General features: G+C 44.6%; 2 protein-coding genes across 5 annotated transcripts in view; one reads left to right on the forward strand and one right to left on the reverse strand.

Moving 5' to 3' along the window:
• chl1a (cell adhesion molecule L1-like a) overlaps window positions 1–3811 on the reverse strand; it is a 36844-nt gene extending 33033 nt beyond the window's left edge. For 3 of the 4 annotated variants that reach the window (XM_029834036.1, XM_029834032.1, XM_029834035.1), the window contains exon 1: window positions 3726–3811. In XM_029834036.1, the coding sequence (XP_029689896.1) occupies window positions 3726–3796 (71 nt within the window). In that variant the 5' untranslated portion in view covers window positions 3797–3811. Of the gene's footprint in view, window positions 1–3138; window positions 3350–3725 lie in introns of those variants that run through there. The other variant, XM_029834034.1, reaches the window with a different exon arrangement.
• An 11812-nt stretch (window positions 3812–15623) lies between these two features.
• The window catches only part of cntn3a.2 (contactin 3a, tandem duplicate 2), a 28461-nt gene continuing 27244 nt past the window's right edge, over window positions 15624–16840 (forward strand). The window contains exon 1 of the mRNA XM_029834184.1: window positions 15624–16046. The gene's annotated coding sequence lies outside the window, so the exon portion shown is untranslated. The remainder of the gene's footprint in view (window positions 16047–16840) is intronic.

Genomic DNA, 16840 nt, shown 5'->3' on the forward strand with positions numbered 1-16840 from the left:
TGCCACTTATTTTGGTATTTCTGTCTCAGAAAGTGAGCATTTATCCCAAAAGAAGGGCCTCGACAGTGAGGGCACTGTTCAAGATCAGGAGTCCGGATGAAAGCCGTGAAGAGCACCTCCACTGCCAGCAGACCGTGTTCCTCACTCCCTGAAAAAGGAATGCAGCCTTTTGTTGGCCGGAGTTGCGCAGAGGATCCTTGAATACGCACCCGGTAGGGGGTGGTGGGACACTGAGGACAGTGTTGAGGACAGTCTCTTCAGAGCCAGATTGTCTCGCTCCTCCTGCGCATGCCGGAGACACTTCAGCTGCTCATACTGAGACAGGGGGGAACCTTATTAGCGCCCCCGTGTGCGGCGTTAATTTAGTCTATCGGCTGTCCGGAGCGGTCCTGACCTTTGCTCCCTGGTTGTTAGGGACTGCCCGAAAAGTCGGGCACCATGGCAACACGGTAGAAAGATATATCGGTCAAATGGAACATCAAATAGAAGAAGAACAACAAATCTGATGCTGAAGACACATTTTGGTCATTTTCTGACCTAGACGCCTCTATTTTAAACCGCAGTCTTCACAATTTCCTGTGTCGGGGGCTCCTGTAAATATTTCACGAGCATTCCAAACACGGACTGGCTGTCCTCGGTGGAGACTAATAAATCCTCACCCACCCCCCACTCCAAACACACACATCAGCACTCAACTAATTTCATTTCTCTTTCATGGTCATCTTCTGACCAAAGCCAACCATGCATCATTAATAACCGCGCCAGGAGGAGCGGATGCATCCCTGCGTGTCCTTTTATGGCGCAGAAGTAGCGAGCGGCTCCACAAACGCTGCAGGGCAGACCAAGAGAACGGCTTTAGCCAACCACCTGATATCCTTTATCATCCTTCCCGGGATCCTTTGTCAATCTCCGTCTGTTTGTTTTTATTTGGGGGGTCTAGATGAGGGTGAGAGTTCGGGGCTCAGATGAAAACAGTTGAGTTCTTCTCAAACTCAACCCACTCCTTTAGAGATTGTCCATATGTCCCTGGCAGCTGTTGTCTTTGCAAACACACAGACTGCTAAATATGTTCACACATGCAGCAGTCTCAGATTATCTCCTTGAACAGCACCTAATCCACACGAATGCTCTCCCTCTCTCGGAGTCTTTAGGTATGCAAAGAATGATTGCTGCTCTTTTCTGAAAGGCATTTCCCTTAAGTTGTTGAGAGATGCTAAAACATACTAACTGGCTGTGGTATAAGAAAAAATGATGTATTTGTCAGTAAAGTTTATTGAAATGCTATTTCGAGGTGGCCTTCTGCTGTTTACTACGAGTCCTCTGGAACTAGCTGCTGCTGCTGGATAACAATGAGCCTCTCCGATGCTGACCAGAGCCAAGACACCAGCAGAATTTATGTTATTCATTCCCAATCCCACATTCTCCCACCCCAAACAGACTGTACTGCCCGGAGAATCTTTTCTTTATTTACCCCCTCGGTTACAGTTTGGTTTACTGTGCTGTCTCTCTGCAGCTGCAAACATGTTGATTTTACCCGCATAGCTACTTTATTTGCCAGCGGCCATGTGTCCTCACCCTTACCTGTCACCTTTAATGTTATTTTAGGCACAGATCTGCTCTGGTATGTACAGTATGCGTGACGTCAACTGCTACATTTCCATCAAAATGCACTAGCTACTGTGCTACAGACACTAGCCAGTGCTCCTGACCTGTGTTACATTTCTTTGTAGTCGCTGACCGTATTAGTCAGTGTGCAGCTTCTTTTCAGCCCTGGTTTGACCAGATACAGAGTCAAAGCGGAGAAATGCGGCCAACAGGCTCCAAACCAGATGCTGTGGTTTCCGAGCAGCTTTATGTCTTTATCCCACTGCATGATAGCTGGCATGTGATGAAACGTGCTGAACTGGCCGGGCCAAGGTGAGTGCAACACCTTAAACAGTAGAGTTTCACTGGGACGGTTTCCTGTCCATTTTCTAGCCCTTTGCTGTGAAAATGGCTGGATTTCAGCATCGGGACATTTTCTGTTTGCACAGAAAGACACACTTCCTAACGAGCACTCCCAGACACTGCGTTCACGCTCTGACATTTTGAATTTGTCATCGTTCCTCCTCTGCTAATAAACCAGCAAACGTCTCTCATTTGGTCCGATCCATCTTAGCTCTAGTCAATAAACAACCTACAAAATAGAGCAGAAGAAGATGAAACTGTTTCTCGACAATAAACATCAACGCAGACGCGTGGACAGATAGGCGGTGGCGTTTCTCTTTGATTTGTCTCTTTTTATCTGAAGAAATTGTCAACAGTTTGTTAATTCAGGCTGGAACGTTATGGATTGATGACTTTGTTTCGCAGTAGTGCCGATAACTCGAGTTTTCCAATCAGATTTTCGCTCTGCAAAGAAAACAACACAAAGATTCTGATTGCATCCCTGAATTGACGAACGGTACATCAAAATTCCCACCAAAACGCGTTCAAATTGAAATATTCAATCAAAAGTTTATGGACAAACGAGCATGGTAGTGAGTAGCGCTGTGTTGTTTCCCTCCAACCGTCCAAAACAAACACGGTTAATTTAATCAGGATGTGAGACACACAGCACGCCTGACTGAGCCCCTATCTGGACATTCTCCACAGCTTCAATTAAAAGCTGACCTGTTTCTCATGTAGCGGGCCTGCTGTACTGTAAATGAATTTATTGAAAGCGTGGCCCCGACCATCGCCGCGGGGGAGCCAGCTAGTGCGGCAATTACCACATTTCTGTCAGGTTGGGTCAATCGAAGCGGGCCGAGCCATGAATGGAAGTGGGTCCCCGTGTAGTCAGTTCATTTTGCCACAACCATGAAGGATTCCATCAGAGTTCATGGGAGGAATTCACCCAGGGAGACCAGAGTGTGTGCAGATAAACCACCTCAACAGAAAAAGGGGAATTCTCATGTGGAGGACCTCAGTTTCCAGCACAAACATGACTGGAAAGAACCAACCCTGCAGTCTGATATCAGTTAAAGAGCAATTGAGTAACTCGAGCAATATCAACAACTCTGAAAGGTCCAAATATAAAAAGCAGCTATATAAAAATGACAAATCGCGTAAACATTTTGTCTCATTAAAGTTTCAGTGCCATTCATGGATCCAACCTACCCATGAGGGGATGACGATGACGCGCTTCGTAACCCAAATGTTGCCCGGTTAAAGTCCAGCAAGGGTCATTTTCGGGGTTTAACTCGCACTTGTATACCTCCGCGACCACCTCCGCGCCCACCACCTCCTCCTCGGGAGACAGCCAACGCGTGAGCGGCGCTGGGAGTCGCCAGCTGCGGCTGAGTCGGGGCTCCGCAAGGTCGTCTTGCTATTTTAGACGCGCTCGGGTCAAAGGACGAAGACGCCGCGCCTGGAATCGCTGCTGTCACGCACTAAAACTGGAACCACCCGGGGGGCTTTGCGTTAAACATTTGCGCGTGCAGGTGCGCGTGTGGCCCGTGGACGGCGCGAGAGCCGCGCCATTGCGTCGTCTACAGCCAAAAAAGGTCTTTTCTTTTTCTAAAGTCACCCCAACTTGTCAATAAAACCCTGAAATCATGAATATTTACACCTAAACGGCAGGTTGCAATTTTCTGGTACTTTAAATAACTATAATAGTGTATCTGTAAAGTGCGCGTGTTTCCGGTGTGACACGCCCACCCTCACCTGTAATAACTCAGGCAAACAAACAAACTGTTTTTCTTTACCTGTTGAAGCGCGCAGCTGAATAGTCCCTGCAGGAATGCGGATCTCGGGTAGCAGCATCGATTGACAACATTCTTGCACGTTCTTCTGTTTATATTGGCGTTCCCAAGTCAGAAGATTTCTCTTTGTATTAAAAAAACTGTCGGGCAGCTTTGATTTCCATTACATGTGGCTTTGGTGCATCTATTATGAAGTCTCACAGCTATTAAACACGTTTGTGCTCAGCCTTTTATCATGTTTTATACACAGTCAGTTTAAGCACAACATTTTTTTTTCATTCTAGTGACAGAATTGGAATTCGGTGTCCACAAGTCTGTAACTGTGGACATATTTCCTTTCTACAGCTACTGGTGACCTGCGTTGATCAGCAATAAAAACTCTCCAGTGTCAAATTGACCATGTCACGCTCCTCCACATACTGAGGTTACGTTCCAATTAGTGCTCATCATAAAAGTGAGAACCGCGCTCTGACCCATGACCTTCTCCTCGAGAGAGAGGCAGAGGGGGCACGGCTTCATCGTCGCGTGTTTTCACCCGTTTTCATGTCATTCTCTGGCACTGACCTGTAAACCTGACACCGCGACGTGCTCCTGTGGCTCCCTGTACTTTACAGGGAATGAATCTGAAGATCTCTCTGACGGTTGTGAAAATCCTCAGATAGATAGATAGATAGATAGATAGATAGATAGATAGATAGATAGATAGATAGATAGATAGATAGATAGATAGATAGATGGATGGATGGATGGATGGATGGATGGATGGATGGATGGATGATGGATGATGGATGGATGGATGATGGATGGATGGATGGATGGATGATGGATGGATGGATGGATGGATGGATGGATGGATGGATCAGTTTAGCGAACAAACAACATGAAATTACTATTCAGACCATCTGTAATGGCGCCTGGAGTGTGATTCCCGTCTAATTTAGGGCAGGTTTTCCTGTGATTCAGCTGTATTTCACTGATGAATAAAACCAAAAAAAAAAAAAAACAGAGAATAGAAAAAAACCAACAAAGCTGTAGATGTGAGAAACGACAGTGCAGTCTCCTGCAGGATAACGATGCCACCTAGTGACTCCTCCGTTGACCTGACACACAAGGGAACAGTCTGCGTGCAGCACAGTCGGAGGGCTTTTGATGGGATTTTACCAGATTTCAGTGTAGTTTGTATCGAGCACAACTGCAACACTTGTTCGTGACATTTTCTGAAGAGACAAATTAAGGAATCGATCTAAAAATGTGAGCTGGAGAGGTCAGTGTTATACGTGCAAGATACTAAAGAGATTCACTACAACTGAACTGAAAAGCCGAATTAACTGGGGAAAAAAACATCTTAATCGCAAGCAAACACAGAGATCAGAGATGACATTTAGATAAAGTCTGCATGGGAAATGAACATGATCAAATATACGTTTGTACTTTTAAATGAGCCCTCAGCTGGATGACCTCAGAGGCTTTTCTTGCCATCCACTGATCTGCAGGTAAGAGGTGTCACCTTCAGGAGAAGTGCGTCTGAATTCCTCCGGGCAGGAGTGAGGAAAGAACCTGCAACACCCCCGATGAAACCTGAAACTGTCATGAACTGTCAATAGTCCACCATGATGCCAGAGCACCTTTAATATGCTGTGTGTGTGTGTGTGTTCTCATACTTGCCACCTAATGAGGACCAAAGTCTAAATCCTACTAGCACAGAGAGGACATTTGTGGGAAGTGAGGATGTTCTGGCTGGTCCTCACATCCATAGACTGGTTTTAAGGTTAGAGGTTTATGGTTTTAACGTTAGTTGGGGTGGATAAGGTAAGGGCAGTGCCAGTGAAAGTCCTCACAAAGACACAAGAAGATAGAAGTACAAATATGTGTGTGTGTGTGGGGGGGGGGGGGGGGGGGTAGTATTTCAAAACCTGCCTCACTTTGTTTTCCTTTCAATTAGACACCGCCATCACCGCCAAGTCATTCCAACCTGTCTAATAGGTTCCAGATGAATGTTTCGTACATCGGCACCTCAGGAGATGTGGCATGGACACTTTCTGTGGCAGTGCATTATGGGCAATGTTGGGGTTGGGGACGACGCATCATCGTGTTTTCAGAACAAACACAAGCACATACATTGTTAATTTTAGTGTATACAACACAAACTAAATCATATTATATTGGCATGCAATTAAGTTAACAAGTACAGCTAGTATGGCACACTTTCAAAGAATAATTGGCATTTTAGGGACATTTCTAGGACGCAACCTGAAGGTGGTGTGACAGCCACTAGTAGCTGGATGATGAATATTCTTAAAAACAGATATAAATGAATTTTAATTAACCTTCTGAGTTTTTGCTTCCATCAGGAAAGCAACAAGACTTCACTGTTTGTTTTGTAAATCTACTAATGGTACGGAAACTTCATCAAATATATACAGTGTATTTATCTGTTTTTGGTAACTGAACTAATATTCTCCAACTTTTCTCGTGATTTCTCCCACACATGGAATAACTTTTTCACTTAAAGGAGCATTTCAGAGTATATCTTAAAGTGCTAATTATGCAGAAGAGTGGGTGTTTCATATGTTATGCTTGATTGACACAATTTTGTGTTATAGATTTTCAGTCTCGGGTCCACTCGGCAGGTAGACCAGTAACAGGCGATCTATGCTAATCGAGATGTTTGTGTAATCCATGGCTCTAGAATCCCAAATGCTAAGCTGTGAGAAGGAAAACAGATGTGTTTAACTTCAGCAGCTGGGTAGTAATTATTCAGACCCACCCCTGTTCACCGCAGACAACATTAGGAAACATCCCACTTTCACACTATCTTTCTGTCATTTGTCACCAAAATAATGTGTGAGCTCACACTTGCAGAGCCACAGAGCTGGAACTCTTTGCCAGCTGTTTGGGGTTAATTGTGTTTTCGCGCTTGCTAAGATGTGCTGATGAGACTGTTTTGGTGTTTGTGAGTTGATGGAACCGTAGCATGTCATTTAAAAAAAAAACTAAGACGACAAAAAGAAAACAACTTTTAAAAAGCTTTTTACAGACAAAAGCTAATGTGCTAGCACCTTTAAATTGATGTTAAGTGATGAGAACAGATGGACCATTGACAAGAAAGAAGAGACTATTGAAAATCCTTAGGACTGTCAGTGTATGTAAATCCTGACTGCCTCGCGTCGTGGAAGATCTTTTCATCGACCAGCAGCACCAGACACAGACCAGTGGACCAGCAGCAGTCATTCGTTCTATCGTGCTGTTTATCTTAAAAGTAAACGGCTTCTCACCTGCCTTATATAACGTCATGCATGAGGTAAACATTGAATTTGCATACAATTGGATCAGTTCACACTCTTTGGTTTAAGCCAATTAAAGTTGTGAATAGTGCACGTGTGTTTTTTCTGTAACGGCTGCCAGTTTTGCCTTTTACCCTCATCAGCTTATTTTGTGTTCAGTCGAAATCTCAAATGTGTTGTTATGTTGATTCATGCAGTTTAGGAGGACAAAAGGAAATTTCATGCATGCGAGGCTGTCATTGTATGCACAGAAACTTCCCTGATCGCAGCTCTCAGATAATCTGACAGCTGTGCTGAGGACTTAATTTAATAAGGGCTTTTAGACTTCATAAAAAAGGAAACAAATTATAAATCCTAGAATGCAAAGAGCAACAGACAGAAAGTAGAACTCAAATCTCATGGAGCATCATTCCTCAACATTCAACACAGTCATGCCAGCGTAATGTCTGTGTTATGAAAATCACATGATCTTTTGTCAGCAGTCCAAAAACATCAGGCGAAGAAGAGAAGACAAAATGGAGAGAGGAGAAAAGAACAGTTGGAAATAAACAGCTTCAGCAGCAGCAGAAGAAAAGTGATGATCTGGGGAGGCAGCATAATGAACACCTGAAGGACCACCTCTAGGAGGCCAAAAAGGTCGCCTGTGAAAGGGATGAGAGGGTAGATTCTCCAGCGACAGCAGAAAAACGTCTGGATCAATGTGTAAAACCAGATGAGACCTGGAGAGGCAGCTGCATGAGGTTTAAGAAGAACCGGAGAGGACAGACATACAGGTCAGCATGGAGGAGCTCAGCAGGAGGTCACTGAACCTACCAAAGTTCATATCAAAGCACCGGCCCTGTTGACGCAGTCAGAAGCATCCCTGAAAGAGGATAGGAGGGGGGTTGATCGGTCTGGAAAAAGATCTCTAGGAGAAATTGGTTACTGGTTAGAGAAACCGCTCTTTCCCACAGAGAAAAAGTTCAGGAAGAAGCCGACCAACCTCTGTGATTACTGGGAGGAAAAAGGCTAGCAGCAGATGCAGTGGCAGGAGGAGCTGGAGGGCATGCTCCAGGACAAAGAAATTCAGGAAACAGGAGGATCACCTTCATGCTGAAGTCAAGCAGCTTCAGGTGAGATGACGTTTGTTGAAAATACAGGAAAATCAACCTGGAGCAGGAAAAGAAGAAGATGAAACCGATGACCTAAACACATTCCAAAATAATGGTCTCCGTGCCCTTGAGCCTGAATGCAGGACATGCTGGGGGTAGACAGAAGACCCCCGAGTGTTTCCTCTGAAGCAGAGGGGAAGAAGACGGATCGTTGTCTTATATGTGACAGCAGGACAAATCCTCTGCAAACATCGGCGATGCAAAACTAAAAACACCGCAGTGAAAACAACGTTGATGATAAATGAAGTGGATGTTTATTTGTTTATGTGTTTCACTGTGTAAATTTACATTATATATTCAGAGATTTTATGCTGAAATACACACAATGCATAAATATCAAGCTCTAACAGGAAACCTCTCCTTAAATAAAACAAACTCATACACACTCACACACACACACCCCAAACCACACGCACACATCCTTGTATTTCTATCTTTCTGAAGACTCTTACATTATCCACATTATCCCTACCCTAACCCAAACCGTCCCCACTAACCCCCCAACCCCACATAAACCTTAAAACAGTCCTTTGATTTTAAAGGCAGCAGCCAAAATGTCCTGACTCCGAAAAATAGTCCTCACATTGCTAGTAAAATGATAGGTTTGGTACCCAGTATGTAGCAAATGCATGCACACACACACATACACACACACACACAGGCACACAATGTGTGTGCATGCAATCATACACACACAAACACACAAACAGACAGACACACACACCAGAAACAATAGAACGTTGGTGATATACGTCATTAAATATTTACAAGTAATGAATATTCAGCTGGAGAGGCGTCTGTATCTCCTGCAACAACAGCTTTACGGCTAAAATATTTATAGTTGCACAGATACAGAAACCAGATTGACGCCGTTAACTCCTAGTTGATCGTAATTTTGCACAACACTAGACAGGTCAGTCTCCATGGATACGAATGGCTTCAGTATTTTCATGTATTTTTTTAGCCATGTATTTTCAAGTGATTCTCTGTAGACGAGCATGTCGCAGACCCCCAGTTTCTCCCCGTCAGCACAAGCTGACATCGCTCTTTAGTCTGAAGGGCGAAAAAAAACAAAACAAGGCAGCCGAGGAAGTTTGATCCGGTTATCTCTTCCTGTCTGGACGCTGGCAGGATTGTAAACCAAATTAGTGACAGAGAAAAATTGCGATTGGCATGAGAAGTGGTTTTGAGCCGCCACCTGCTCCAGCCTTAATGTTTAATGCTCTGCAGCGCGAGGCCAAAGGCGGTGAGTCCAATTCAATCAGCGCCAAGAATTTACAATTAAACGACCTTTATCAAGGTCCGTAAAGGTGTCAGGACATGTTGATGTATACCAAAAAAGAAGCAAAAAAATTAGTTGGCCATTGTAAGAAACTCTCTTGGGTCGATTTCAGGCATTGGTCGTGCAATCAGCTACAAGCTGGCCGCTGTTGTACACCACGGACGCTGCCGAGGAGTCTATGAGCAGGGCACCACAGCTCAGGTGAAAGAGGCCTTTACCCCCCTCATGTTGCATTAAACTTTAAATCTCCCTGTTAAAAAAGAGCAATTCTTTAGTCTCTGTTGCTGTAAAGTCAACAATGGGCCAGGGTGCCACTTCAAAATGTCTCTCCCATCACCTTTCATTGTTTCACAAGTTGTCACCACGGCAACTGGTGATAGAATAGAATCAGAGTTCAGGGGGATCCTCTCCAACGCCAATAAAGAAAAACACACTTAACTGCACTGGACATTTGCTTAATGGCACTACAGAGAATAGCTCCTGAGTGACCATCCAGCTGAATAAACACCCCTGATGGTCTCAATTACTCCACCGAGATGCATTTTTGCCCATTGTGTTTAAATGTCATTCCAAGTGGTGCTCTGCAGCACACGTGACCTTTCCATCCAATGCGGCATTTGAGCGTTGATGACTGTTCAGCTTCTATGGCAAAAACCACCAGTTACCTTGATACAATAGTAGGAAAGTGTGAGAGATAATTATCCCAGCTTTGTGTCGTTGTTGCTGATAAAACCTCCCTGTGCTGCTCTCACTCGCCCACCCATCCTGGAACTGGGTGTCTGCAGCAGCGACTGTAAAACAATGACACTACAGTGCATCTGCTTACGAGAGCTTTGTGTATTCTGGTTCCACCATCAGTCACTAAATATATCAATCAGGAAGTTTACACGATAAAACTAATTATTGCCTCAATCCAATTGTAACTGGACTACTGAAATTTATGTAAATGCGTTAGTTTGACTAATATACTGACGCACTGAAGTACATGTAAACCTGTTAGTCCGACTAATATTGGCGCGCTCCTTATCTGACTAACACAACCAGATAATGCGTTCGAAAATCGACTTCCTCTGGCAAGTATACGCCTTGCACGTGTCATGGTGAGGAAGACTTTAGCTTCACTAATATGCAAAATGCAAGAATACCAAAACTCTCTAGATGGAAGTGGGCGTGGCATCAGCAGTACAGCTGGATCAGGGGTGTCAAAAACCCGGGCCATGAAGACCACAACCCAACTGGGATTTATGACCTTCCAGGTAGGAAACTCTTTCTCCAAATTGCCTCGGTGGAAGCAATTTTCTGCCCAGCACGACAGGCTCCCGACACTCCTGATCTTGATGATAGCGCGCTCCTAATGGTAATGTGCAAGCTGTAGGACAATATCATGCTTTATAATTGCTATTTAATCAGCGACACTAGAATATTTAGGATTGTGTTATATCTGATTTATTACTAGACTTGATTCCAAAACATATGAATTTCCTATCATTATTATTAATAATAATATATTTTACTGACCTACAGGAGGATTTTTCTCACATCCTTTCCCTCATTAGCCCTTTATATCCATCCATCAGCTTCAGAGTAAACTCTTGGCTTTCAATGCTAATGGAGCTCCTCTGCTATGACACTGCCGTTCACAATAAAAGCTATGCTGGCCCATTACTCTTCTATACAAAGCCATTGAAAACTGTCTGGTTAATGAACTAAAGCAACCAGAAAAATGTTGGGGGGGAAAGGGGCTAAATGAGACAGCTAATACAAGACCAACATTGAGAAATCCAGATAGGGAGCGTCATTAGAGTTTATTAAAGCGAGCAGTGACTGGCTGTTTACAGCGCGGCAGACATGTAGGTGTCCGTCAAAATGTTATTCATGGCATAATAGGCTACGTTGCGTTTCTCTCACGCTAATTAACAAATTGCTAAAACTACCTTTCGTTCCAAACCATTTTTTTAAATTCTCGTCTGTTTCCACCTGCACGTGTTCCCTTTTCACAGATCCTTCACTTCGCTGTCTTCAAATGCACAAATTATCGCCCACGCAGCTTGAATCATTTTTGTCAGGTGTGCAGACGAGAGAGGAGCGGCATTCTGCGATGAGGAAACATCATAATTAACATCTTAAATCCAACCCAATGCGTGTGGGTTTTTTTAAAGCCCCCCCTCTTACTTTGAGGGAAATTGCAGCGATTTGCCGCCTCTGTTAACTGACCTGCAGAGTGTGCAGTTTAAGCTGCAATGTTTTCCTCTGCAAAACTGGGTTAAGTGTGTGTGTGTGTGTGTGTGTGTGCGTGTGTGTGTGTGTGTGTGTGTGTGTGTGTGCAGACGGGGGTGTCCCTGCATTGTGCGATAAGCGCAGATCTTGCAAACACTTGCATTTTCTCTTTGTGCTCCTCTGGAATAAGACAAGCTGGCAATTCCCGAGAATTTGGACTGAGTCCTCTTAACCGTTGAGTTGAATAAATAAAACCACGACCTAATGACTGTTGCGGCTTAACACCAGCATTTGAGGTGCAATTCTTACCGCCACACACGCACGCACAGCAAAGAAAGTCATGTCATGTATTTTGGTATGGCTTTTTCTTTTTTTTTTGGTGGGGGGTTGCTATTAAAATGCTAAATCCATTGGCCTCGAGAGGTGAAGCAGAAAATCTTCCCATTGGAAACCTTGCACAACAAGCCTCTTGCAAGAAAGTGCATGAATAAATTACAGGCATAATTAAAGGAAATGTCAAATGGACACAGTGTGGAGCATTAATAACGACACCCTGGTAAAACCTGGGCCTGAAAACCAGGATGATCAATGTGGCCTTAATGGGGTTCCTGGTAGACTGGTGATGTGCACGGTGGTGACACGGCTTAAGGTGGGAAAAGAGGGACTGACGTGACGATCGAGGCAGAGAAAAAGAGAATCTGGGGGGTCCTACCGCCAGGCATGTCAAACTCAGTCCTCGGGGGCCACGATCCTGCCGGGTTTTCTATCCCACTGAATGCATTTTCAGCCTGGTAGGACAGAAAACCCGGCAGGATCGTGGCCCTCGAGGACTGAGTTTGACACATGTGGAGGCTGTAGTGAACTTGACTGGTATGTACCGGTAACGCTGTCCCTCCCTAGATACAGAGACACACCACAAAAGCCACATTCACACATTCTGAAGAGATTTCAACAACTCACTCGGAAGCTTTGAGTTTCCAGCTACTCTGAACTCAAGATATTGGTTTTCTGGTGCACGTTCTGTACCCAGGGTCCCGATGGTTCCCCCTGACCCCACATAATATTACTGACTGCCACCGCTCATAAATCTAAAAATAAAACCAAAAAAAGGAGAGGTGATATTATGAAATGCAGGGTGGGTGAAACAAACATGTGGAGGGGACAGAAACAGGAGTGAGATATCCACAACTGCGATTTAATTTCGGAGAGCAGGTAGACCCTGGTGGGTCTGTCCAGGCTGCATATAAATCAGCTGGTGATAAAACAGTGAGGAGTTGCTGTTAGCAGCCTCAATGCTGATTAAAAACATTGTGGCCTGAGTATAGATTTTAAAGAAACTATATGTAGGTTTGCAAAACCAGTCCTGCAGTCACATTCAGAACACTATAGAGCTTGATATACCCACTATATCTTTAATCTATTTATTCTCCTGGTATTTCATTTTTACCCTTTCTTTCTGTCTTCTCCTGGTTTGTTTCACTCCTTTTCTTTTAGCCTCCTTTTCTTTCCCATTAATTTTTAATCTTCTCTTGGTTTTTGTCTCCTCCTTTTCCTGCTTCTTTAGCGCCTCTTCTTTCCATTTCCTCATCTCTACCTGCTTTTTTCTTTCCTCCCCCCTCCAGTGTTTTCTACTCAGCTTCGTTTTTTCCATTTCAAGTGTCATGGTGCGGAATTGAAATCCCATACCTGCTGCATTTGGAATGTTTCCCAATTGTTGAAAAGCGAACCTGACTGGCAAAACCACAAAGAAAGAGAAAACAAAATCTTCCCCTTTGAGGGCCTGCAAAAACAGTTTATTTAAATGTCAAGTAATTGCTCTAGCGGATGACAACAGATGCCCTCTGTGATTCCAAAAGTTCACGTTTTGGTAAGAGTGTGCCGGCTTTTTTACTCTGCCACTTTTTGTCAAAAATGCCATTAAAACTTTTAATAAGTACAAAAACAGGGGAGAGCTTTTTCAGTGGACAATTTGCTCTGTCGCCTTAGTAACTGTGCAAATTGCCATATATGCTGCGACTCTTTCGGCATAATGAGCATTACAAGATAAACACTGTATAGAGCTTAATGACCTGTTGTGGCTGCACTGGTTGCAAAATTATCTTATTATACTCAAGAGAAAAAAACAAATATTTGTCACAAGATCGTTTACTGATTGTTAAGCCTTATGCTACATTTATTCAAGGCTTTGCTCATTTGTCTCTATTGTTAGTTTTATTAAAATTTTAAAAAATCACTGTGAGGGGGATTAAAAAAATTTTTAGTGCATGCACCCACTAACATTAATATTACACTATGTGTTCCTTTAATGGTGTTTTTCTTTTATTAAACAACCTGTTGTGAACAAAACACCAGTAAAGTCTTTGAGCGCCATCCCATAGTTGCTTTGCAGACTGTGATCTGCCTTGGCCGCCCATTCCTCCAGCTGACAAAGGGACTTGTGAATTACACATTGATTTCTCTTTAAACGGCCTCGAAAACAAAATTGTCCTGGAGGACTTCACAAATCTGCACAATCTGAAACGCCTTCTACTTTTCTTTAGATCCATGAGTCTGATAATTGGGGAGGAAAAACAGCCTAAACAACCGCGTAAATCAGAAGGTTCAGGAAAGACAAAGAGAGGACGACTTCCCGCTCCTGGGAGGGATGCGCAGACGGTGGCAGTGGAGGCAGAAGATGCAGATTTCAAAGCACAACAGGGATGATATGGGCAGCTCATGGCTAAGAGGACGGAGTTGATCTTGTAAGTGGTTCTAATCCCAGGACAGGCCGTGGGCCCGGATGCACGGGCAGGCATCCCAGCCCCTTTGTGCTGCCCACTGCTCCTGCACCTGGATTGTGTGTTCACTGCTACTGTGTAAAGGATGAGGTCAGATTCAAAATCACTAATCTGTGTGTGAAAATATTTTCCTTTCCTTATTCTTTCTTCTTTCTTTGTCTGATAAAGAGTCGAAGCCGTTTTAATCAATAAACATTTCAGTACTGCCACTAGTTCTGGTTAGAAGTTAGGCCAGTTTGGCCCATGCAGCCTCAAAGAAGGCATAATTTTCTATCCCCACATGAGCACACAGGCATCAAAAATTAATATTATTGTGCTATTATTGTGGTTTCACGCCTCCAGTTATAAATCACTGCTGTGGTGTTGTTTCTGCAATCAGAAGGTTGGTGGTTCGAGCCCCTGCAGTCACAACACTGAACCTCCTAAAGCGCAATCTTCGTGAACGTGAGTGTGAATGCGTGAAAGCAGACTAAAATAAAAGCACTTTGAGTCATTGAGATCGCAATAATGGCACTTTGTAAATGCAGATCTTTTGCTGTGGTGCCACAGCCATCTTGGACTGGTGGTGTTGATATTAAAACAAGCCTTGATGGCTCTCCCTGTTTTATTAAGGCAAATGCTAACGTTAGTGTAATGTCTAAAATAACCAAGGGAGCAGGAGCTCATTCTCTCTCAGCTTATCATCATGGACCTGGCCCTATTATGAAAGTTTTATTTGTCATGAGAACAAGGATGAAGTAGAATGAATTAAAACTTTCTGGTTTTCTTCGTAAATTCCAAATTTACGACTGCTGGAACAAGTTGATGGAGCCAAATCCTGAGGATGAACAGAAAATTGTTGATGCAGTTAATGATGTTGTTGTTGTTGGTGGTGGTGTGTGTGTGTGTGTGTGTGTGTGTGTGTGTGTGTGTGTGTGTGTGTGTGTGTGTGTGTGTGTGTGTGTGTGTGTAGGGGGGCAATTAGGTGTTAAATTGTGCGTCAGACTTTATGCCTGTATATTAATGCCACAATGTCGTCACCCACCACCGAAATCCTGGCGGTCTCGTTGTTGTTCGGCGCTCTGCCACAAGGGGGTGTAGTTCTCCCCCAGGTGCATCCTCCTCTCCGTCCGCACCTTCCTAGAATCCATCCCAGCGCCGCTGCTGATGCTGCTGCTCTCTGCCTTCCGCTGCTGCCCACTTCTTGATCGCAGGGGGAGCCGACTTGATGCGCATGATAAATCCTCTCCGCACGATTCGTTTTCCGTCTTTCCCAGACCGATATTTTTTAAGACCTGCCGGATGTCGGAGCGCAAACAGAAGAAACCTTTTAACCGAGGGGGGTATCAGATGTGATTCAAAGCAACAAACAACGTGGGTGTTGTGTGTGTTCGAATGTGTGTGTTTGCTGTGTTTCTTTTTTTATTGCTGGGGGAGTGGAGGAGAAAAGGGCAGCGCGACGATATGAAGCGAGCGGGTCGTCTCTGAACGGCTCCGGATCCTCACCTGTATGAACGACCTCAAGATCGGGATCGACATTTTTGCAAACGAGGTTTCCATGGAGGATCAGTCGCTCTATTTTCCCGCCAGGGCTAAAATCGCTTCCCGCTGGGCTCAAGATATCTCAAGATAAGGTAAGACGCTCTCCAACACCAACACGCATCTTTCGCCCAAGAGCGACAGAGGTACAATAATTAGACAAGCGATGTTGTTGATGTGCTGATATATTCATTAAGTCCAACCGGACCGCGCTTGCCCCTTGCTTTTCAACCCCGAGCCCCCCCACATGTCCGATTATCAGTGTTTGCGTTCCCTCCCAACTGCAGTCGATTCCTGCACGCAGAGTTGTCTGGTTCTGGGGATGTGAGCGTGCAACCACATGGACTTTTGGGTGGTTGTGGGGTTTTTTTGTTTGTTTGTTTTTGTTTTAAATTAAAATCATATTCATGTGAGTCAGCCGTGCCTGCCTTTGTCAAACCGGAGAAAGGCTGCGGTGCTTTCGCCTGCTCCTCTGGTGTGGTGCCACACTGCAGCCCGGTCTCACCCCACCTCATCTGCTCAGATGTGAACCCAGCAACCCAGCACTCATCCGGGGTAGAGGTGCATCTCAGCTGGAATGTCTCAAATAAACGCAGCGTGGCCCTTCAAAGTAAGTCCACTCCCACTTTGGCAGGTGGGCTGTTTGTTCGACCCGCGAGATGCAGGCGGATACCCGATAATCCATTCTTCTGTGTCAGCTGACCCGGGGGTGGGCTGATTGAGAGTGAAGGTCCCCGAAGCTTCACCATTTATAACCATCATCATTGGCACCATTACCCAGGAGAGAGAGAGCGTGTGTGTGTGAGAGAGAGAGAGAGAGGGAGAGTGTGCGCGTGTGTGAGAGAGAGAGGAAGAGTGAGTGGGCGACTAGCACCTACATGACTGAGTC

This window comes from Takifugu rubripes, chromosome 3, assembly GCF_901000725.2.
Source record: "Takifugu rubripes chromosome 3, fTakRub1.2, whole genome shotgun sequence".
NCBI lineage: Eukaryota > Metazoa > Chordata > Actinopteri > Tetraodontiformes > Tetraodontidae > Takifugu > Takifugu rubripes.